This window comes from Harpegnathos saltator, unplaced genomic scaffold (genome assembly GCF_003227715.2).
Source record: "Harpegnathos saltator strain DR-91 unplaced genomic scaffold, Hsal_v8.6 scaffold7, whole genome shotgun sequence".
In the NCBI taxonomy this organism is placed as follows: Eukaryota; Metazoa; Arthropoda; class Insecta; order Hymenoptera; family Formicidae; genus Harpegnathos; species Harpegnathos saltator.
In genome coordinates this window covers 40,075-62,500 of record NW_020230537.1, presented here as the reverse complement: position 1 = coordinate 62,500, position 22,426 = coordinate 40,075, and the positions used below count along the sequence as shown (strand labels likewise).

The following is a 22,426-nucleotide window of genomic DNA, read 5'->3' as shown; positions in this document are numbered from 1 at the left end:
ACCTACCTACCTATCTACCTACCTACCTACCTATCTACCTACCTATCTACCTACCTACCTATCTACCTACCTACCTACCTACCTACCTACTTACCTACCTACCGACCTACCTACCTACCGTGCGAGAGAACATGAGGAGAGGCGTGTAGCTACGTAGCACCGCGCTAGAGCTAGCGCTGTTTCGCGCGCTCTCGCGCTCGCGCTCGCGCCTGAACGGACGCTTATCTCTCTAACGCCGTTTACAATTAGTGTTTCAGTGTTGCATTAGCGTATTCGCGCGAATACACACATGATGTAAATGCCAATCGATATTATTAGTAATTATATCAATCAACGCGCCAAATACGATTGATACGATATTTTGTATTTCAGTCCGAATATGGACTCACGGAAGATCAGGTGGCAGGTGAGTTAAACGCACAGCAGTTTCGTAGTTGAAATTACAGGAGAGATATTTTCAATGGCCGACGTACGACGTGCGACGTACGACGTGCGTTTTGTTTAATTAGTAAATAAAGTGGAATAGACAGACACAAAAGGAGTGCAAATGCAAACTTTGCATGTGAGACGGCCGTACGTAGCCCCATTCGCCTATTCTTACAATCCAATTAGCAGTTGACGCTGAGCGATTTAACTGGTTAGACGGTTAGACCCGAGTCTGACTCGGGGGGTAAGATTTATTACTTTCAGGTCCGCTATTTTGAATTTTGCAACAACAATCTCAAATTTGAAATCAGCACGTTCGAAAACTATTAACTGATAAAACTATAACTTATAAAACATGAAAGTAAATATTTCCTCCGCAGAAGAAATTTAATTAACCATTCTGATACCAAACCAATTTTTGCCAGTAAATAGAACCGCAAGAGGGTTAAAGGCACAAAGTAAGATGAGTGAAAATAAATGCCAGAAATAATATCGAAAGTCGAAATGTAATGTCAAGATATCAGAAATAAAATTCAATTTATGATGAAATTCATCTTATGTTTATTACTCAGTTGATTTGTAACTCGTAGAACACGATATACATTCGACGCATAGTTTGCTCATGCACCGGTCGGATGATTAGCATTAGCAACAATATCATCACGTGACACGCGATATATATTTGTCGATTATATTATATCTCGCAATCTACTTTTCTCTGCGAGCGTTCTGCGAGCACTCTTCCAATTGTAATCTATATCTTTCGGCAGTGCACGAGACACGTGTATTCTCTCCCTCCCTCCCTCCCTCTCTCTCCTCTCTCTCTCTCTCTCTCTCTCTCTCTCTCTCTCTCTCTCTCTCTCTCTCTCTCTCTCCCCCCCCCCTTTCCTTCTATCAATTGGTAGATGTATAAATTATTAATTACGTTAGCTGTTGAAAGATGAAGAGTATTTTTCCATCACATATACACATCATATACACATTGTGCGATTTGTTTTCCTATTGTGACGCTAGTCGAAGCTACTGATGAAGCTATTAATATGAGAAGCAAAATCTTAAGTTTGACCATCGGAAGTAAAAGGAAGAATGAGAAAGGGCGTGCGAATCTTTCTTACAACAACGATAAAAATGAACCGCTGTTATTACATTGTTTGCATTGAAAATATCTCCTAGCTAGAGTAACCATGTTACGATTCTGTTCAAATTTATTTGAAACACACCTAACGATGGCTACTTTTGTCTCAAATATACACACACACACACACACATACACACATTATATATACACACATATACATATATATATATATATACACACACACATATATATATACACATATATATATACATATATATACGCTGTGATCGCGAATGCACAATTATTGCGAATTACTCTATTATTTTAGAATTCAAGGAGGCATTTATGCTTTTCGACAAAGACGAAGACGGCACGATTACGATGGCGGAATTAGGAGTCGTCATGCGATCTCTCGGTCAAAGACCATCGGGTAAGTCACAAGCTGTCTCGCTGTCTCGCGAGAGAACTCGGATGCAACTCGATAATATATAATAACGGACCCGATAAAAACGACAATCTCTTTCAGAGACAGAATTGCGCGATATGGTGAACGAGGTGGATCAGGACGGTAACGGTACCATCGAATTTAACGAGTTCCTGCAAATGATGTCGAAAAAGATGAAAGGTGCCGACGGCGAGGACGAACTTCGCGAGGCATTTCGGTGAGTACACCGCGCGCCTCAACCATCGCGCAAAGCTCGATAAGAGATAATCGTCCCGGGCAATCGCGACAAAATTCTTCTCTCGCGAGAGAAGAATTTGCTTCGAGGCAATTGTCGTCCGTGGACGAATGCTGTGCCTTTAACCTGAGAGAGATAAGATAGGACGGGCGAGCCGCTGCGACTCTCTCTCTCTCTCTCTCTCTCTCTCTCTCTCTCTCTCTCTCTCTCTCTCCCTCCCTCTCTCTCTCCCTCTCTCTCTCTCTCTCTCCCACACTCTCTCTCTCCCCCACTCTCTCTCTCCCTCTCTCCCTCTCTCCCTCTCTCTCTCTCTCTCTCTCTCTCTCTCTCCCCTCTCTCTCTCTCTCCCTCTCTCTCTCTCTCCTCTCTCTCTCTCTCTCTCTCTCTCTCTCTCTCCCTCTCTCTCTCTCTCTCTCCCTCTCTCTCTCTCTCTCTCCCTCTCTCTCTCTCTCTCTCTCTCTCTCTCTCTCTCTCTCTCTCTCTCCAACGCCGATTATCCTCGTTTTCTTTCTTAAAAGGGTGTTCGACAAGAACAACGACGGCTTGATCTCGTCGAAGGAGCTGCGACACGTGATGACGAATCTCGGGGAAAAATTATCGGAAGAAGAGGTTGACGATATGATCAAAGAGGCAGATCTCGATGGCGACGGAATGGTCAACTACGAAGGTATTCGCGCTCTTGCCTGACAATATTTATATTTCGATGCGTCTAACGAGATTTCGATCGACCGGACCGGATCGGTCTGTCGAGAAATCTCTCGAGACAGACAAACAGATTAAACGTCTCGACTCTCTCTCTCTCTCTCTCTCTCTCTCTCTCTCTCTCTCTCTCTCTCCTCTCTCTCTCTCTCTCTCTCTCTCTCTCTCTCTCTCTCTCACTCTCTCTCACTCTCTCTCTCTCGCGTGCTCGCGACCCTCTCGTAGGGAGGCTTGCTCCTTGAAGTGGTATCGCTGTTCCAGTGTCTAATCGCGCGATAATTATCCTCAACGATGAAACAATAAGTAGGTACATCTCTACCTACCGGAGGGAATCTAATTGCGTTTGACGGAAATGACTCTACTTGAATGTCTATCGTTTCGGTCGTCGATTCGCTCAAGATCGCTCGCTTGGCGGAACAATCACACGGGAGAGAAGGGGCGTGTTAACAAGTCGGGAAAGTTGAAGACGTAGGAATGATATACGACTTTGAATATTACACCATGTACTCTGTAAAATAGAGACGGTAAGAGATAACAGAATGGAGCGACTCAAACGCGCGTTCATCTAACTCTTCCAGCTTGAGATTTGTCTCTTCCATTCTTTTCCTCCTCTTCTCTTCTCTTTTCTTCTTTTCTTTTCTTTTCTTTTCTTTTCTTTTCATCGTCACTTACGGCCGATTGATCGACCGGTTGTGTGCGTATGTTTCAGAATTCGTGACGATTCTAACGTCGAAGAATTAGCTCAGGGGGCCGAGAGAACTCTTATAGACTCCTCAAAGAGTATACCAGATCGACGCAAGAACATCGTGGTTCCTCGAGGATGAGAAGAAGAGAAAAAGAGGGTCCATCAACCGACTTTACGAAAATTATAGCGTGAGATTGTTTCATGCTTCATGAAGTTGCCAGCATCGAAGCTGTCGAAACAAGGATCAAAAACTCATCGGCGACTCAACTGTGACGCAATGCCGCGCGTAAAGTCGAACATTGATTCACGACGATACGAAAGGTGCCGTGAAATTGCGGAAACGAATTGCGCGATATTGAAAATGGCGCGAACACAAATAAGTCGAACGAGTGCAATGGTGAAGACACAGCGCAAATCCTTGCGAATCGCTTGTTCGACGCTGGATGTGCATCCACTTCGGGGCAATCTACTTCGTTTCGACTTTGGTCGGAAAAACTCAAGAAAGGAGAGGCATATTTTTGTGCGGTTGCACGTAATATGTACGCGCGTTATACACGCAACGCGTGCGTGCGCGCACACACATAGGCGTGCACATACGCACTTTACAACATACGTACACAAACACACACACACACACACACATACACGCGCGTGCGCGCGTGCGCGCGCGTACGAGCGCATACACACACGCACGACGCACGCACGCACGCACGCACGCACGCACGCACGCACGCACGCACGCACGCACGCACGCATGCACGCTGCACGTACGCACGCATGCACGCTGCACGTACGCACAGACGCGTACGGCCCCCTTCGGACTAATCTTAGGTGAAAACTCGGTCTTTAAGTCGACGATAACGATAACGATAACGATAACGCAGTAATACAGTAACTAAAGAGATTACTTCAAAACGATGGCGCAGGGAGAGGAGGAGGCAAGATGTGCCGCCACCCGGAACAATCAACCGAGCTTCGTTTAGACTTTTACGTACCCCTAATCTTTATCTGCTCCTGGTAACTTTACGGAGCGATTTAGAAGTTAATTAGCTTTCCACGCCCGACCCTTTAAGCGTTCCGCGAGAGATCCTGGAGTATGTACACCATGCATATACATACATTTACAAACACGTAATAGATACACATATACTTTGCGCGGGGCATTATTCTCGACGCGATACCCGTAAACGATGCCATAACACTTGGAATGTTTTTAACGCTTATACTACAACAATGTAATACAAACGCGTGCCCGTAAGATAGCTACATACACGTCACTCGCCTCATCATCATCATTGTTTCCTCGAACCTTAGTGACCTTAGAGCGGACACGACGGGCCGATGACGCATTGCGAAAGTAACTCGCGCTTCAAAGCGCCTCGCGCGAAGACACTCGTATCGATTATCGTGACCTCGCGTTGCGCGGTCGATCGCGCAGGACGATTGAGTATTCGACGAACGAACATGAGGAACGCGCAAGCTCACAACCAAGATGTCCCAACCGATAGACGATAGTTGAAACTAGTACAACATCTATCGTGGTGTAGCCATGGATATACGGTCGAAATTAAGCGGCTTTTATAGCGGCACGAGCATTCACGTCCGGATGAGTCTCTAAGAATATCCTTTGTTACTGAGAAATTGGTTGATGGATAAGGTATAACAGTCATGTTACCTTAGTTTAGGTTAGATTAGATTTATCGGTCGTAAGTTCGTATTGATGTTATCTTCGATAACTAAGGAGATTATTGTTGCAACGCTCGACCATCGCTCTAATTACAGTTATATCTCCTCTAGCGATATTAACGCGTCGCGATTAGACTCAGTATTCACCGACCGAGTAAGAAACCCCGAGAGGTACGATTCGACAATTCGGAGTGCGATTACACGCACAGACGCCAGCGTGACAGACGAGAGAGAGAGAGAGAGAGAGAGAGAGAGAGAGAGAGAGAGAGAGAGAGAGAGAGAGAGAGAAAGAGAGAGAGAGAGAGAGTTTATTCCGAGCGCGGGAGCGGCCCCGTGAAAAAAGAAGCACGATGTGTTTCCGTATCGCCCGTCGTCGTACCGCCCAAAACCGGAGCCCAAAGGAGCGAAAGAGCTGCGTAAGGGCATTACGCGTCGTGCACGTACCTTTGAACGAGTAACGAGTAACGAGGAGAAACATGTTGAGTACTCTACGCGCTACTACTAACACGCAACGTATAGACGATAGTACTTAACAATCATAATAACGGATAAAGGAAACGAGGTAGGGTTGTTGTGGCAAGAGTGTCGATAATTCGCAGATAATGGGGATAATCCATAATCCTCCTACTTTTTATCAACGTTCGGGTACTTTTCGCTCGAACCGCCTCTAAATCTTCTAGATTATGTAAGTGCTCGCGCATCGCGCGTCTGTTTGTTGAAAATATAATAACGACATTTGTTCCCCCTTCCTTCTCATTATTCGATTCGATATTTCGAACATTTTGTCGTATGATTTGTCATTTTTTGTGTCTAGTTTTTTACACACATGCATACATTTTTTAACAATGGACGCTGTCGAATAGTTGAGAATCCAGCTTTGCGTGCACGAATATCGAAATACAAAATATTCAGCCCGAAAATGATTGTAACTTTGGGGCATCGTTGACTTTCTCTCTCTCTCTCTCTCTCTCTCTCTCTCTCTCTCTCTATGTTTCAGGCACAATTGCATTATTATATACTATACGTAATGATGTTATTACCAAACATACGTGAAAAACATTGTAGATATCCGTTAACATGCAGAGTGAAGCACTTGAAACTCTGTCACTTTGCTTTACATCAAATATTCACAAAGAAAGAGGAATCACTTGAATATTGAAAAGTTTCGTTGTTCCAAAAAGAATATATTTGTCTAGAGATGATGATATTAGCGACAAGTCGAGGTGCGTGCCAGTTGCCACACAGTTTCAGGCGCTTTATCCCGTATACATGACGCTTCGTATCAACGTTTGTAGTGTTTATATACTTGTACGTACGAATACAAAAGTGTATAAAGAAGATGAAAGACGCGCGCGCGCGCGCGTGTGTGTGTGTGTGTGTGTGTGTGTACATACACACACGCTCACGCACATACATATATATTCTCGATGCGCGTCGGAATAGCTCGCTGCACCGATCGAGTCGGCCAGTCGGTCGTTACGCGACAAGTGAATGAAATAATATGCATACCGCGCTCAGAGCGTATCGACTGCGTAAATATCTACTTCCTAAGAGGGGTTGCATTAATGCTGCGATCAATGTACATGTTCTCCATCATCGTGCGTTCTACACATATTCAAGCACATGTACGCGCACGCATGCACACACGCACGCACGCACGCACGCACGCACGCACGCACGCACGCACGCACGCACGCACGCACGCACGCACGCACGCACGCACGCACGCACGCACGCCCACGCACGCACGCACGCACGCACGCACGCACGCACGCACGCACGCACGCACGCACGCACGCACGCACGCACGCACGCACGCACGCACGCACGCACGCACGCACGCACGCACGCACGCACGCACGCACGCACGCACGCCACGCACGCACGCACGCACGCCACGCACCGCCCCACGCACGCACGCACGCACGCACGCACGCACGCACGCACGCACGCACGCGCGCGTAATTCAGTCCGGCACGAAGCGAGAGAGACGAGGGATGAGAGTAACAAGAGTAACGATTATTTTGTTGCGTTATTTTGTCAGGCGTTCAGTTGTCTCGTTCAATGTTGTATCGTTTGTAAATGTTCAATGAGCTGATGAAATAGAATTACTCCTACATACACACATCTCACATTGGTCACGACACAACATATTGCTTTCTCTACGCACTTCTTTTCCATTCCAAAAGACTAATACTCACTCAGAGTCAGAGTTATGAATTTTTCAAATGACCAGAAACATGCGGATAGCTTATCGCGCGAAAGCTTATAGCTAAAATCGAACGTTCAAGTGCAACTGATTCGAGTAACGAATCGATATATAATCGCGTGTACTCGAGATCTTTTGGATTTAATTTACATTATTTTCAAAGCAAGGCAAAGACAAACAAACAAACAAACAGCCCACAGCCGCACCTCTGATAGAACACTGCCGTGACGTCAGATTAAAATGCTCATATTCGAACATAGATATATTTCATAAATTTTCGACTCTTTACAAAAGAGAAATTTCAACAAACTGCAGATAAAGAAAATATTGCGATATATATTGTTCTCACATCTCATTTCTTTGTACATGTACATACATATTATATAATATAGCTTCCGGACTTAGCTTAGACTAAAATTGATCTCCTACCGGCGCATCATAGAGTTTACAGAGTACGAGATCACGGAAGGGCATACCTATGTCGAATCGAATCGAATCGAATGTCGAATCTGTTCGTAAAGAATACGACGACGCGGGCATACGGGCATTCATTTCAATGCGAATGCGAATGCGACAGCGACAAGAACGACAGACACGTGTATTTTTGACAATAATATATTTTCGTAAAGCTTATCTTGTCTCCAAACGAAATCGCGCGTAATCGCGCGATATCTTTCTTTCCATTGAACTGCACATTGTTCTGCAACGATAACGCTATGTTAATTACGTTTTTCGATCTACTGATTGATGTTTCTGCCTCCCCCCTCTTTCTCTCTCTCTCTCTCTCCCTCTCTCTCTCTCTCTCTCTCTCTCTCTCTCTTTCTCTCTTTCTCTTTCTCTCTCTCTCTCTCTCTCTCTCTCTCTCTCTCTTTCTCTCTCTCTCTCGTGCTCGATCAACACAATAATATTCGAGGCCGAGCTCGACTCCGAAATCAGGCGCCATGAGAGCAAATCAGCACGGCAAGAAAACGGCATTTTTACTCTCTGTAGATTTCAAGAGAGAAAGTAAAGCGGCTTTATAAAATACGTCACAAACAGCAATGTATAACGTCCTAACGACAATATATTAATTAATGGAGTTTAATCAAGAGAATTTTCCGAGGGAGCGGATATACGCTGGTACGTTTCGAAAACGAAACAACGCGTAATCATATTTTGTGTCGCTCTCAAGATACTCTCTGTACGTTCCAACGTCGCCCTCCAAAAGTAAAGATAACGCGCGAGTCTTCCCTCCGATGTGTATATTTATAATTAATCGAGACTACCCTCCGTTTTACATTCGACTCGTTTTTATCGTCGGTCGCTGCCTGGGAGCCGGATTCCGAAAAAGGAGAGACTAAGAGAAATATCCTGGAGATCGACGAGACTTGTATCATTGTACAATGTCCTTTAATGTAATCGACCGGAGCTATCGATGTTTCGCATACTTATGTACGTACCTGTGTGTGTGTGTGTGTGTGTGTGTGTGCGCGCGCGTGTGCGTGTACGTGCGCGGGTGCGGGCGCGTATATACGTACATACGCGTAGTACGTATGCATGTATGTATATATGTATATACGCGTAGCATGCATGCATGTATGTATGTGTACATGTATGTATGTGTGTACATGTATGTATGTGTATATGTACGTATATATGTATATATGTATGTACAGACAACGTGCGCGTTTGTTACAAACCAAGTTTGGTGTCTCCTCTTGCGACGATGTAGTGGCGTCCACTAGCAGAGCCAATCGTCTCATTGATACTCATGTTACTTTTGTTATCGATAATACTGTACCGTATGTACAGGGCTGGCTTAAGGTACGTACTCACGGATCGTGATTTGTTGTTGAGAGTTTCCGTTGTTTCACTATATTACTAACAAGTACGGTGGGAAATTGTTTGAAATTATAGAGAGAAATTTATCGCAATCAATCAACAAACAAAGGATTGTTGGATGTTGGATCCAACGTTGCGTTTCCTTAAGCCTGACCTAGATATATCGCGATGAATATTTTCTGCCATCAAAGATTTACGGTACTATTGCACGCGTAATATGCAGCCATGTGTGTACATTCATCGCAATTTAACAGACGCATCGACTCGGTGGAGCAACACTGAGTTACTTCCTGATGTATATATCGGATGTATGTAACCGAACCGAAGTAGAGAGAGAGAGAGAGAGGGGGAGAGAGAGAGAGAGAGAGAGAGAGAGAGAGAGAGAGAGAGCGAGCATACATTTCATCAGGACGGTCGCACGGTGCTTCGCAATCCTTTAGCATTAGTCTCGACGTCTACGGACCGATATTTCACGTGCGGCCTGTAAACTAGGCGGCTCGGGGCGTCTAAGTTCGCTCCGAGACTTTGCCCAAGTGTTCGGACTTTGCCTAAGTGCGACGTGAACGAAAGAATGTGTACGAACGGACGAACGAACGAGCGAGGGTGGAAGCTTAATATCAAATATACTTTGAAATACCGCAAACATGTTATAATCAAATTATTATATATGTACATCGATAGATATACGCGAGAGGATCTAATTATTTTAGATGTATAAGAATTAGATATTACAATTGTTAAGTAAGTGTAAGTAAACGATAAGTTGTAATAATTGTCAGAGTTGCAAAAATTGTCGCTTCTACGCGACACGAATCTTCCGTTCATTAGAAATCTACGACTCGTCGTGTCATACCGGTCCGGAGGATCCATGACGGATCTTCTCTCTCTCTCTCTCTCTCTCTCTCTCTCTCTCTCTCTCTCTCTCTCTCTCTCTCTCTCCCCCACTCTCTCTCTCTCTCTCTCTCTCTCTCCCCCCCTCTCTCCCCCTCTCTCTGTCTTTCATGAAACGATCTCGATACCATACGTATGATAACGTCGAGTCCAGCTTTAGGCAATGTGGCGAGTTGTACGTCTACCATTATTACCATAGGCATCGTGTAATATAGCAGCGAGTCGTTTCAATCGCAAGTCGCGTCATCATTGACGGCATATTCGCATATTCGTCTATCGACTGTGTTCGTGATCGAGAAGCTTCGCAAACGGTAACAGGTTGCTCATACGCAGTACGGGATTCGGGATCGGTAAATCTCAGACGATCAATCGACGAGCAATCGTCGACGAACGAATGTAATCAAATGCAAATGCGGCTCGTAGGTGGATATCGATGCGGATATTTTCTTTCAAACACGATCGAACGAGTTGCGGGAAGTTAAGTAATTCTAACATTGATCCATCTAGATGAAAACAATGCTTCTAGATGCTAATTATTAGGATCGCTTAACTCTCCGGAACAAATTTCACTCTTGTCTTTTTCGGCGTTAACGTCGACTACAACAAAGGAAAAAAGCGGGATGAAGAAGCGATTCGTTTGAGTTGTAACGGAGGAACGTGCTGGCTATGCAGCGACCATACTACAGAAGAAAAAGAGATAGAATTAGAACCCTATGTGCGTGCGTGCGTGCGTGCGTGCGTGCGTGCATGGCCATTGGATTGCCTTTGCAGCCATTGCGCCAATATCAAGACTCGCACAACTCTCGTTTTTGCCTCGACTCAACTCGACCGAATAATGTCTTCATATCTTTCTCCTTACTGATCTGTCGCTGATTGTTGGATGAGAATGAATCTTATGCGCAGCACACAAGTACTTTCGAATCACAGACTCGAGACTACTGATAAGCGCTGGTAAACAAACAGAAAAGTCTTGATAAACACGAGCACGCGAGCAGGCGACCACTTGTCTCCGAAATATTCAGCTTTTTTCATCCTGTTACACCGTTACACCGTTATCGTTTGCCACATCGTCCATTCACAGAATACATGCCCGTGTCGAGAAAATGAAATCTACGTCTTACCTGTGTTACCTGTGTAAGCTGTTGAGAATATTCTGAACAATTCTGAAATACTACTTGCAATTTAAGAGATGCAGCTTGCAAAATAAAAGCTGAATATGTTCATTAAGATTCTCTCGTCTTTATTTCGTTTCTTTCGTCAAGTTTTCGTTTGTTTGCCAGTCGAGTTCTCGTGACTACGATTCCGAACACAGCTTGCGTAATGTTTCCGTTTCACTGAGATGAAAAACTCAAGAGAAAAACTCATGGAGTGATAACGGCGGAAATCGTCGTAGCTACGACAAGAGACAATCGAACGAGTTTGCGGAGCTCTCGATTACACCAGGGAGAGTGTACGTGTCAAAAACAAATGTGTCGAGTGAATCTGACTGATTCATCGATATATCCCGGCTGTCTGTGTGCGAGTCTGTGTTGTACTCGTATATATTGTTGTTATTCGTTTGACTTATGACATATGACTAATATCCTTAACGTTTTCGTACTTTAATTTGGAGGAGCGCAGACTTGAAGATTATTCTCGAGTCGATTGATATTCGCGTTACTCCGGCGTTCAACAACATTCGAACAACAAACACCGCGCATTTCTCTTACAAGCAATATATTCCCTCTCTCTCTCTCTCTCTCCTCTCTCTCTCTCTCTCTCTCTCTCTCTCTCTCTCTCTCTCTCTCTCTCTTCCCTTTGTCTGTCAATACCCATTATTTCTCGGTTGTCTCTGTTCTTTCTCCCCTTTCTTCTCTTCTTCTTCTTCTTCTTCTTCTTCTTCTTCGTTTCTTTTTCAGCCGCAAGATACAATTTCGGCTTGCCTAAATGGAATGGACAAGCAAAACAATCGCGTATCTCAGAATAGAATCGCGGCCGAAGCATGCAAAAACAATGTTGGCGAGCTAATTATCGTCGTGTGTGTAACGAGGGAAACGTCTTTCACTCACAACTCTCTGTTAAACGACGCGGAAAGCTTGGGTCGCGTTTTTCGACTTGAGTATGAGCGCGTATATCTCTATATTCTCTATAGTAGCAGAGATCAATAATGGAGATAATGTGTGTCTGACAGGGGATCTTGACTTTCGTACGATCGAGATATCGCAGCTCCAATGGGAAAAGATTCCGCGTTAAGGATTAGAAGCTGGCTCGTTTTTTCCAGGAATCTTTCTAATTATTTCAACAAACCGTTGAAATTTACAATCAAGCGGAGAATCAAATTAAACATTATTAAATCAAATTAATCCGACGATCCCGAATGCTCGGCACCTGCACTGAGTGAGCAAGTGAGATTTGGCCGGAGGGCCGAAGACACGTGTTAACTCAGATTGACAGTCTCGGTGATTGGCAGTGGTATCTTTTCTTATCGGTCTGTTGCTTCTCGACGTGCAGGTATCCATCCGCGATCGTTCGACTATAAAAGAAAAAAGAAAAAAGAAGAAAGAAAGAATTTTATTTTCCCCGCTTTTGCCATTTCGAGGCGATCACGTTTTGAGAAACGACGCAATGCGAGAAGGCGCGCGAAGCGAGATGGAGGGTAGGTAACTCGGAGATAACTTCAACGCAAGTTGAAGATTGTATCGATAGTCGCGGATATTGAAGCGTGTGAAAAGGAAACAACGTGAGAGAAAGAAATGAAAACTGAGGCTGTATTGCGTTATGCGTGAACGAAGAAAAAAAAAATGTTTATATTTTTACTTGAGGAAGGGCTGCGATAATGCGTTTGTTGAACGACTAATTCCCGCCAATGTACATGACGTTATTTTTCTAGGGGAAGTATCTAAATAATTATTATATTGCGTTCTGCGGCGACACGTGTTCTCAAATAATAAGCAGGCCTAAACGCGACTTTTTACGATGATAGATTTAATGCGTGTACGAGAATATTTGGCAAAAGAGACATACATTTGTTGTTTATTTATTACCTTGTACAATGGTGCTATTGTGCGTTATTAAAGTTACTCCGTAAAACTATACCGACATGTTCTAGACAGATCTGTCGGCGAATGTCTTTTCCCGGATAACTCTCGTCTTGATATCGGAATCGCGTTGGTTTTGCGATCAGATCGGATCAGGAATATGTCGCGTAATATGTTACGTTACGCGTAATATTACGAGTGACTCAAGTCTACGGAATTGAGATCCATTTACACTCGACCGTGTTCTGTTTTCGTACATCGCTTTAGTACACGCGACAGTGTACACGATGTGTGGCATTTTTCACACCTAACCATCCTACCATCCTACCAGCGTCCGTGATTTCTTCAAGACACTGTTACGTTAGCGTCCGAGGTGAGTGCCTCACAAGTGCGAAACAATAGCAATAGTGTGTGTGTGTGTGTGTGTGAGGAGGCAGGAGATCGAAACACACTGATCTCAACAAAAGCGGACGATACACACGAAAGCAGGCGGTTGAAGACGGTCTCGACGGTCCAATTTGTCTCTTGTCGAAAGATGATCGTCGTCGATGCGGCGACGTCGATACAAACGGACGGATCGGTTTAATTTAACAGAACTATAATCTAGCATCCGTGTGTGGATGTGTACGGTATGGGTATGTAGCAACAAGTACAAACGAACCTTAAGTGTGCTTTTTAACATTTAACAGGCAGTCGCGTCTCGAACGAAAATTTTCTTTCGTTACAATCGTTTCGTCTCGTCTCTGTGTAAGACCTTCTGTTTAGGATTCATTCTTTCTTTCGCTAACAACGCGTCGCTACGCGTGTGCGTTACTGTTACCTGTTATTAATGGAATGGCGAATAAATTTATATGTCACCCAAATTTGCCCAACTGTTTCAAATGCCATCACTTCCGCACTCTGTATGTGCGTGCAAATACGAGTGTGTTGTCGCACACGTGGGATATAACTCGATAGTTTTCAATCGATAGTGTTCTTTGCTTGTGGTATCAAGCTATTGATTGCTCAATCAATAGCGAGAGATTAGGGCTGTTTATCATATAACATGTGTTATCTTACAATTAATTGCAATCCAATGTGCTCGGTGTGTGCATGTGATGCTGAGAGAGACTTTTGTATCCCGACCAGTCTATTCAAAAACTGTTCTCACTTGATCGGCTATTTTCGTCGTATTATTTCAATGTGTGAGAAAGTTTGTTGTTTCGACAATGTTTTCAGAGTCTGCACACACAAAAGATGGATTTATTACAAACAATAAAATGTGACGCACGTTACATCTCGACGGTGCAAATATACTCGATATAATTTCTCGATAATTCGCATTCACTTTCCAAATTACGGGCAACGCAATAAGAGAGGACAACCGAGCAGATGATAAATTTTGTACGTCCTTATCTAATCAATCCCTTATTCGCGAAGGATCAACTATACAGTTCATATCCATTGACAATAATTAATGTTAAACATTTATGACTTAGAAATCAGCTTTATTAACAGCCAAAACAATATCATCTTTCATACAAATAATGTTTTCTAAAAGTATCTTACGAGAGCATGTTACTTCACTTACACTTGTTTCAATCATGCGATAGATAAAATCTCTCTTTCTCTCAGTCCACGCAAGCACGTACGCACGCACACACATACACTCTTTCTCTCTTCCCCTCTTCTTCCCTTCTCCCTTTTTTCATATAATATATCTAAGAATAATAATAAAAAAAAAAAAAAATACAATTAATAATACATGCATACACGTATTAGATACCATCATATATCATTCAACACATTTATCCTATATAGATTCTCAACGAATGTAATTGAATATAATATCAATGATGTTGTGCCGAGTTTTGATCAATGTAATAGAAGAAGATATAATGTAAACTAAATTTTTACATACAAAAGTTCCAGATTCAAAGTTGTAAAAATTAATAATGATTTTAAATCGCACAATGTCGCTCCTATATATGCGATCATTAATATACGCACAAAATCTAATACATAACTGTAGACGCTGGTAGGGATGCAGAGTTTAACGTTTCACTATAAATTGTACACAAATGTTTGCACGCGAGAACAACTCGCGCTGCACACAAGGCGCTATGAAGAAAAGAATCTCATATCCAGACCTATTTGCGTGCACACGTACAAAGTTACAAAACTATTCCGTAACGATTTAACAGCATATTATATAGCTTCGTTAGAGTCGAAAATCTAAATCTATAGGTACGTATTGCTGGTTGCAATCTTGTGGTTTCAAGTTACCAAAAAGTACAGTTCCTAATTGTACATATACGTACGCTTACAATATAACAATACGAATATTAATCGTGAAGCTATTATGCCGGTTTTTGTGCGCGTATATTTTGTGTACTGTGATTTGTTATCTTGTAATTTCGTGGCAAAGTTTTCGTCTTATAGTTTCTCAGTACATCATAACATATGAAATGACGGTTGATCAAGTTGACCAGTGAAATCTAAACGATGTATCACAGATGAGATTCAGATTGCGATCGGGAAAGACAAAAGAAATAAATGAAACACACCGTAACGTACCTTAATCTCTGGAAATGTACGTACATTGGGATTTTCGACCTCGATTGTAGCTCTAGAATACGCTGTTGAGATATTCACGATGTTTGCGATAGTTTTGCAATATTATGTGCGCGTATAATCTACATAAAATATTAAGTTCATTATGTGGTCATCAAATATCAAAACGAGATAACAAGTAGCGTAAAGAAAGGGAGAAAAGAGGGAGAGAAGAACGCGGTTTCACCGAGTTTTCAGAAGACTCGTATTGCAATTACACTATGAAAATAAACATGTCTGTGTATATCGAATGTTGAAACATTTACTCGTTTACCAATTCCGATTACAATTCGTTTTAATTTATTAGTAAACTATATAGCAATTAATTACGAGAATTTCCATTACGCCACATTAGTCCTTTCGTCTTGTTACAATTCATCTCGAAGTAACGTATATCTATTTTTGCTCGGTGCCAATTTTTTGAATGTAGACTCTGGCGGTGTTGTCACCTGCTTCCCCGTAACTTGCGGTACATCATTATTGACATCCGGGCCATAGTGGAATTCACGATGAAGTTTCCCGGAATACAAATCCTGCAGGAAGGCTTTGAGTTTACCTTCCACGTGAATGTCCTTAAAATCCTTGAACATGTACATGTGCCTAAAACTATCTATCGCGATCAGTGGCAAGTCTGCTGGACTTTTCCCTAAATGGTGCAACGGATGTGCAAACTTCAAGCCATCGGCGGTCAAAAAATTGACGTTTTCTGAAAGGAAAAGACGATGTGGTAGAACGCAAGTTATGGAAGGCGATACGGAAGAAAAAAAGATAAAAAAGAAAAAAATGGTCATGACACAAGTAAAAAAAAAAAAGGCGTACGTTTTTCGCTTATCAGTGTCCTAGTTACGATATCTTTGTACAGTTTGACACTTTCTACGTCGTCGGGAGCATGGAACAGTATAAGGAACGGAAGGCCTTCTTCCGTCAACTCTTCAGCATTTTCGAATGTTATTTCTCTTACAAGTGGTACACACTTTTCTTGCGCCCACACATTCAACTCGTCGTAATTGCTCAAACTTCCATTGTATGTCTCGTCTTCGTCATTAGATAAGGCCTTATCCGACCGGAAGACAATGATGGCTTCTCCTGGAGGATGCAACGCTTTACTCGCATTCCTGCATGTACAATGAAAAAATCCGTTAATCCTGGCTTACGTATCGGTGTAATATTCTTTGGTGACACAACTGAAAATATTTAGAAAAAGGATGCACAATCCATCCATGGCAGATTTTATCGGGTGATTTCATCTCTATGTAACATACCATCGTACATCGTAAGAAGGATCGAATTACCAAAGAACATTTGGCATAACGGGGTGAGAGGACGCGCAGGAGGGATGCGGATGGGAAAGGATACTTAGCTGATAAGCTTATACGTAACATTTACTTACAGCAAATGAAAATGCTGTCCGATATCGCAGTTTTGATTGGAGCATGTGCTTGTCAAACGAAATTACATTATGATAATTATGATATGATATTACATATACATATACATAGAGATATTCTTATTTTAACAATGAGATGTGTGTGTGTGTGTGTGTGTGTCTGTATACACGTGTAAACATTTTTCACGATAATCGCCTTGTGTACTCTGGGAAAATACAAGTATGTTTGTGTAAGTAACCAGAGCACATGGTTTGTACATATGTGTGTGTGTTTAATGCGAGCGCGGTGTATAACGATATTTTACAATAATATAATTGACAATATTGAAGATAATAAATGTCTTACCCAAAGCCAACATGAAATTGGCAATCGTCCTTCAAATTAGTGGCAACTTTTTTAAACAATTCGTACTCTGGTATATCCTTCCTGTCAAAGTATCCTATAATCATACGCTTTTTGTCGTCGAGTTCATTAAGCTCTCTCAAATCAAAGAATTCTCTGATAGGATCTTCCAATTGTTTTCTGATAAATTCTTGGAACGCCTCCACTGATCGCTGCCCTCTATATTCTCTCTTAGTTGGCTGACCATTCCTTATCACTTTTAATGTTGGATATTTACTTATGTGGAATCTAGTAGCCACAGCCGCTGCATAATATAACATGTAACAACATACACATTAACTTTAATACATGAATTGACATACAGATGCCTTATTTATCGCGATATATGAAGAAACATCGTGTTTTCAATTTGTAAACGTTTTAAACATATGACAATTATTTTTTAAAGATTGCATCACATGGATTACTTTCGTTTAGATACATCATGGAGGGTGGGATCCTCAGTCATTCACATTTTCTGGGAATAGGGTACTCAGCTAGGGTACTCAGAATAGGGTAACAGCTTTTTCAAGTACGCCATTTTGACCACTTTGCAATTTTATACTTGTATGATTACGCTCAGTTGATTATCGTTGCCATCATGCAAAACTTTCGAGCTCAATATTTGAATTACATATGTCTCAAGTGTAATTCAAAGTACAAATGACTGGGGATTCCGCTTTGTACAACAAACATACATCAAAATCAAGCAAATTGGTGTGATGTAATTTTTTTTTTGTAGAAATATCAATGAAATGTACTTACATTCTTGGTCACAGTCAACTTTAGCCATTACTACCTTCCCTGGCTGTGGAAATTCTTCTTTAATCTTACTCGCAGCTTTATCGAATAATGGGGCTAATAGATTACTGAAGCGACACCATTGCGCATAGAAGTTGATAAACACCAGTTCATTCTTTGCTGTAAAGTTTATAGCTTAAAGTAAGCACTGTGCGACACGCTATCGACTACAAATGTTTTCAATGTCTTACCTAACGTTTCATCAATATTTTTGTGAGTGAGTGAAACTGTACCTTCTATTGTTTCTTCTCCTAGACAATTTGGCAAATGTATCTAGACATACATTTTCATTTCATTATAATCTAATCTACATTGAATATAGAATATTATTATATAATATATATCAGGGAAAAGTAGGTGACACTGAGATGGACTGAAGCGTAAGCTTCAAACAGAGCCTCCACACGACAGGGCAAGTATAGGACGACAATGTGGAACAAAGTATCATGGTCATATAATGTGTGTATGTGCGCGCCTATTAGCCATTATTTTCTCTACTTTTTTGTTTTTTGTTCGTCATGTATTTTTTTTATTTTTGTATTAATTCAATATCAAAATTTGGAATATTTGCAATCAATATTGGGTCACTTCAAATCTACATTGATTGTATCATATCAAGGCTGTATACTGTATACGAATTATTAATTCATATGTATTATATACAATCAGCAATATGTTAAATATGGTTGGAAAGTAAAAGTTACAGACATTTGAGAGATACTTGTGTCGATATACAAGTGCGTGACGTATCTTGATACGTTACCGAATAATGTACAAATTATACGATTCGATTTTTGTTTTTTCTTTTAGCGTAAATTTAGTTAAATCTCAATCGTTCATTGTTTTTTTTTTTTTTCCCTACACGAGGTTATCACGAGTAAAAGAGTACAGGTTATGTCGTATGGAAGATACATAGTACGCTGATGATGACAACGGATGAATGGAAATAAGTAGTAGCTACGTATACAGTCACGTAGAAACGACTGTAAATTATAACGCAACGGTCGTAAATGAAAAGCGTAAGATTCGCGACGTATTATGATGATGAAAATTATGATTTACCGTTGACATTTCTCTCGCTGATCTGTACGCAATTTAACGAAACGATAAGGAAGCAGTTTGACGATGTCACTTACCAGCAGACATGTAAGCATAAGTACTTTGAAGTCAAATATATCACAGTGAGCTAGCATCTTGCGATTTCGCGACAACTAAACCGATGATACGACAAGCTTTTGAATCACCATCAGTAAGCGCCTGTGCTACGTGCTATGTGTCAAGTTCAACGAGGTATGGAGTCGCATATTAGATAATCGAATGTGCAATATGTTCGAGAGATCGATTATAGCAGGTCGATCTACGAGTGACATTATTATTATTATTATTATTATTATTATTCCGATATATACGCATTCGTATGATAATGTAAATAAAATCTGTGTGAAAATCGTGAAAGATGCAGACCTCGTCACCGACGAGGTAATATAAAGACTGTCAGCCCTGAGTAAATTTTCCTAATGGCCAAGGGGGGTTCAAGGGAGGTAATGGAGAAGCGACGATAATACCGACTGCTTTAGCTACGTTCAAGATAATAATACAGCTAGCACCTATTGCCGGTGCGCAACAATAGCGTACAATAGCGCCCCGAATTTTGATAATTTGCTGATTTTGAAATTTCCACAAATCAGTAAGTTAACAAAAGTCAAGACGCTATTGTAACAATATATTCTTGAGACTTAATAAAGCAAGAAAGTCTAGTACCACTTTTCTTTCCGACAAATAGTTAGCGAGATATCGTGAGTTAAATATTGAAAAAGTTATCAAGTTTTCCTCAAATATCTCAAAAAAATATTAGACAAATAAAAAAATGTTTTAGACAAAAGTTGTTCGAATTAACTAGAAATTAGGTAGAAAAAAAAGCAGTGTAATAAAAAGTAAGGATTCCCATTTAAAGAACGCAGGTTGACCTTCAAATGACCTTGAAAATAAAGGTCAAGATCAAAGTCAAGGCCATCATAAGGTAGCTTACTTAAATCCCTACAACTCTTATTCAGATCATTTTCCTTGAAACTTCAATACTGAAGAGTTATTAGGGTGGTCCGTTACTTTCGGGACACTCTGTATATCAATATACAGGGTGTGGCAAAAGTCTGGGAACACTCAAATATCTCTTAAAAAATGAATTTTAGAAAAGAACGTTTCAGACAAAAGTTGTAAGGTTTAAAAAGATGCATTCAACGGTAATATCCGCTTGACCTTGGGTGGCGTTGCCAAGGTCAGGTCAAGGTTAACCTGATATTTGTAAATGGAATCCCCCACTTTTTATTACATATTCTTGTAGCTTACCTCGAGAGCTTTTCAAGACACTACGACAAAGTTTCTTCTCGTTGAGTACTTTCCGAGTTATGAGACACGAAGGTACCGCAGTACCGCCGACATTAGGCATTATCCAAGATGTACCGTGTGGAGGTTGCACGTTCGGATTTACATCTCGTTTGTGCGTGCGTGTGTAAAAAGGTGAGCGATTGAATGAGTATGCGTCTACAAATATAAATGTTTGAATTGTTGACCTTCAATTTGACACTGAAGTAGTCGATTATGAAAGCTCTTACTAACATTTTTCAATGTTTCGGAGGTAATTAATGCTACTACTTCAGTGGTAATTCGGTGTCGCAAATCATCCAAATTCAGAGATTTTGTTTTGTAAACGTGATCTTTTAAATAATTCTAAAAGAAAAAATCCAAGGGATTCATGTCAAGTGATCGGGATGGCCACTCGATTGGTCCCCTCCTTCATATCCATCTTTCAGGAAAAGTGTCGTTTAAAAACTGTCATACCTGCAATCTAAAATGTGGAGGGGCACCATCCTGCTGAAACCAAACTGTATCAAAATTTAAATCGAAAATATTGCGAATAGCAGGAATAATATCGTCTCGATATTTAAAAGATCGCGTTTACAAAACAAAACCTCTGAATTTGGATGATTTGCGACACCGAATTATCACTAAAGTGGCATTAATTATCTCCGAAACATTGGAAAATGTTAGTAGAAGCTCTCATGATCGACTGCTTCAGTGTCAAATTGAAGAAGGTCAACAGTTCGTCAACATTTATATTTGTACACGCATACTCATTCAATCACTCACTCACTCACTCACATTTTTACACTTTTACACTTTTTCGAGGTAAGCTACAAGAATATGTAATAAAAAGTGGGGGATTCCATTTACAAATATCAGGTTGACCTTGGCAACGTCACCCAAGGTCAAGCGGATATTACGTTGAATGCGTCTTTTTAAACCTTACAACTTTTGTCTGAAACATTTTTTTCTAAAATTCATTTTTTAAGAGATATTTGAGTGTTTCCAGACTTTTGCCACACCCTGTATATAAAATGTACAAAATATTATAATTCTATTACACTATGATATTATAAATATACAGGGTGTCCCATTTTAAAGGACCCACTCAAATATCTCAGAAACACTGCGTTAAATCGAAAAATGCCTAAGACAAAAGTTGTTTAGCTTGAAGGGGGACATAGGGGGACATAGCGACAGCATTTTGTTTATAGATGGCGCCACTTTCGAGATATTCACTGATTATCAATTTTCTTAAATGGTAATCCCAGTCTTTTATTATATCATCTTTTTCTACCAATTAATTTGAACAACTTTTGTCTGAAACATTTTTTTATTTGCTTAATATATTTTGAGATATTTAAGGAAAACTTGGTAACTTTTCCAACATTTACCTCACGATATCTCGCTAACTGTTCGTCGAAAGAAAAAATAGTATTAGACTTTTTTACTTTATTTATTATCAAGAATATATTACTATAATAGTGCCCTAACTTTTGTTAACCTATCGCCCTTTGGAAATTTCAAAATTATTAAATTAACAAAAGTTAGGGCACTATTATAGTAGTATACCATATTCTGATGGTAAATAAAGTAAAAAAGTCTGATACTATTTTTTCTTTCGACGAATAGTTAGCGAGATATCGTAAGGTAAATGTTGTAAGAGTTACCAAGTTTTCCTTAAATATCTTAAAATATATTAAGCAAATAA

The 22,426-nt window shown here is 41.0% G+C and overlaps 2 protein-coding genes across 8 annotated transcripts in view; one reads left to right on the top strand and one right to left on the bottom strand.

Annotated features, from left to right (window-relative positions):
* The window catches only part of LOC105189634 (neo-calmodulin), a 43,536-nt gene extending 37,144 nt beyond the window's left edge, over positions 1-6,392 (top strand). For 2 of the 4 annotated variants that reach the window (XM_011151873.3, XM_011151872.3), the window contains 5 exons: positions 373-406; positions 1,833-1,934; positions 2,031-2,166; positions 2,703-2,851; positions 3,593-6,392. In XM_011151873.3, coding sequence (XP_011150175.1) covers positions 373-406; positions 1,833-1,934; positions 2,031-2,166; positions 2,703-2,851; positions 3,593-3,624 — 453 coding nt within the window. In that variant the 3' untranslated portion in view covers positions 3,625-6,392. The remainder of the gene's footprint in view (positions 1-372; positions 407-1,832; positions 1,935-2,030; positions 2,167-2,702; positions 2,852-3,592) is intronic. The other 2 variants (XM_011151874.3, XM_011151875.3) reach the window with 1 other exon arrangement.
* A 9,589-nt stretch (positions 6,393-15,981) lies between these two features.
* Positions 15,982-19,657, bottom strand: ERp44 (Endoplasmic reticulum protein 44). 4 transcript variants are annotated; one of them, XM_011151867.3, is made up of 7 exons: positions 19,491-19,656; positions 18,546-18,627; positions 18,319-18,474; positions 17,518-17,818; positions 17,175-17,222; positions 16,604-16,899; positions 15,982-16,490 (listed from the first exon to the last, which is right to left on the bottom strand). In XM_011151867.3, exons 1-7 carry the CDS (start codon positions 19,545-19,547, stop codon positions 16,153-16,155), a joined length of 1,278 nt encoding a protein of 425 aa, XP_011150169.1. In that variant the 5' UTR covers positions 19,548-19,656; the 3' UTR covers positions 15,982-16,152. The 4 variants fall into 4 exon arrangements, with proteins under 4 accessions (XP_011150169.1, XP_011150170.1, XP_011150172.1 ...); XM_011151868.3 differs by having other exon boundaries at positions 18,588-18,627; positions 19,491-19,654; XM_011151870.3 differs by lacking the exon at positions 19,491-19,656 and adding an exon at positions 19,417-19,440.
* Positions 19,658-22,426: the final 2,769 nt, after the last annotated feature.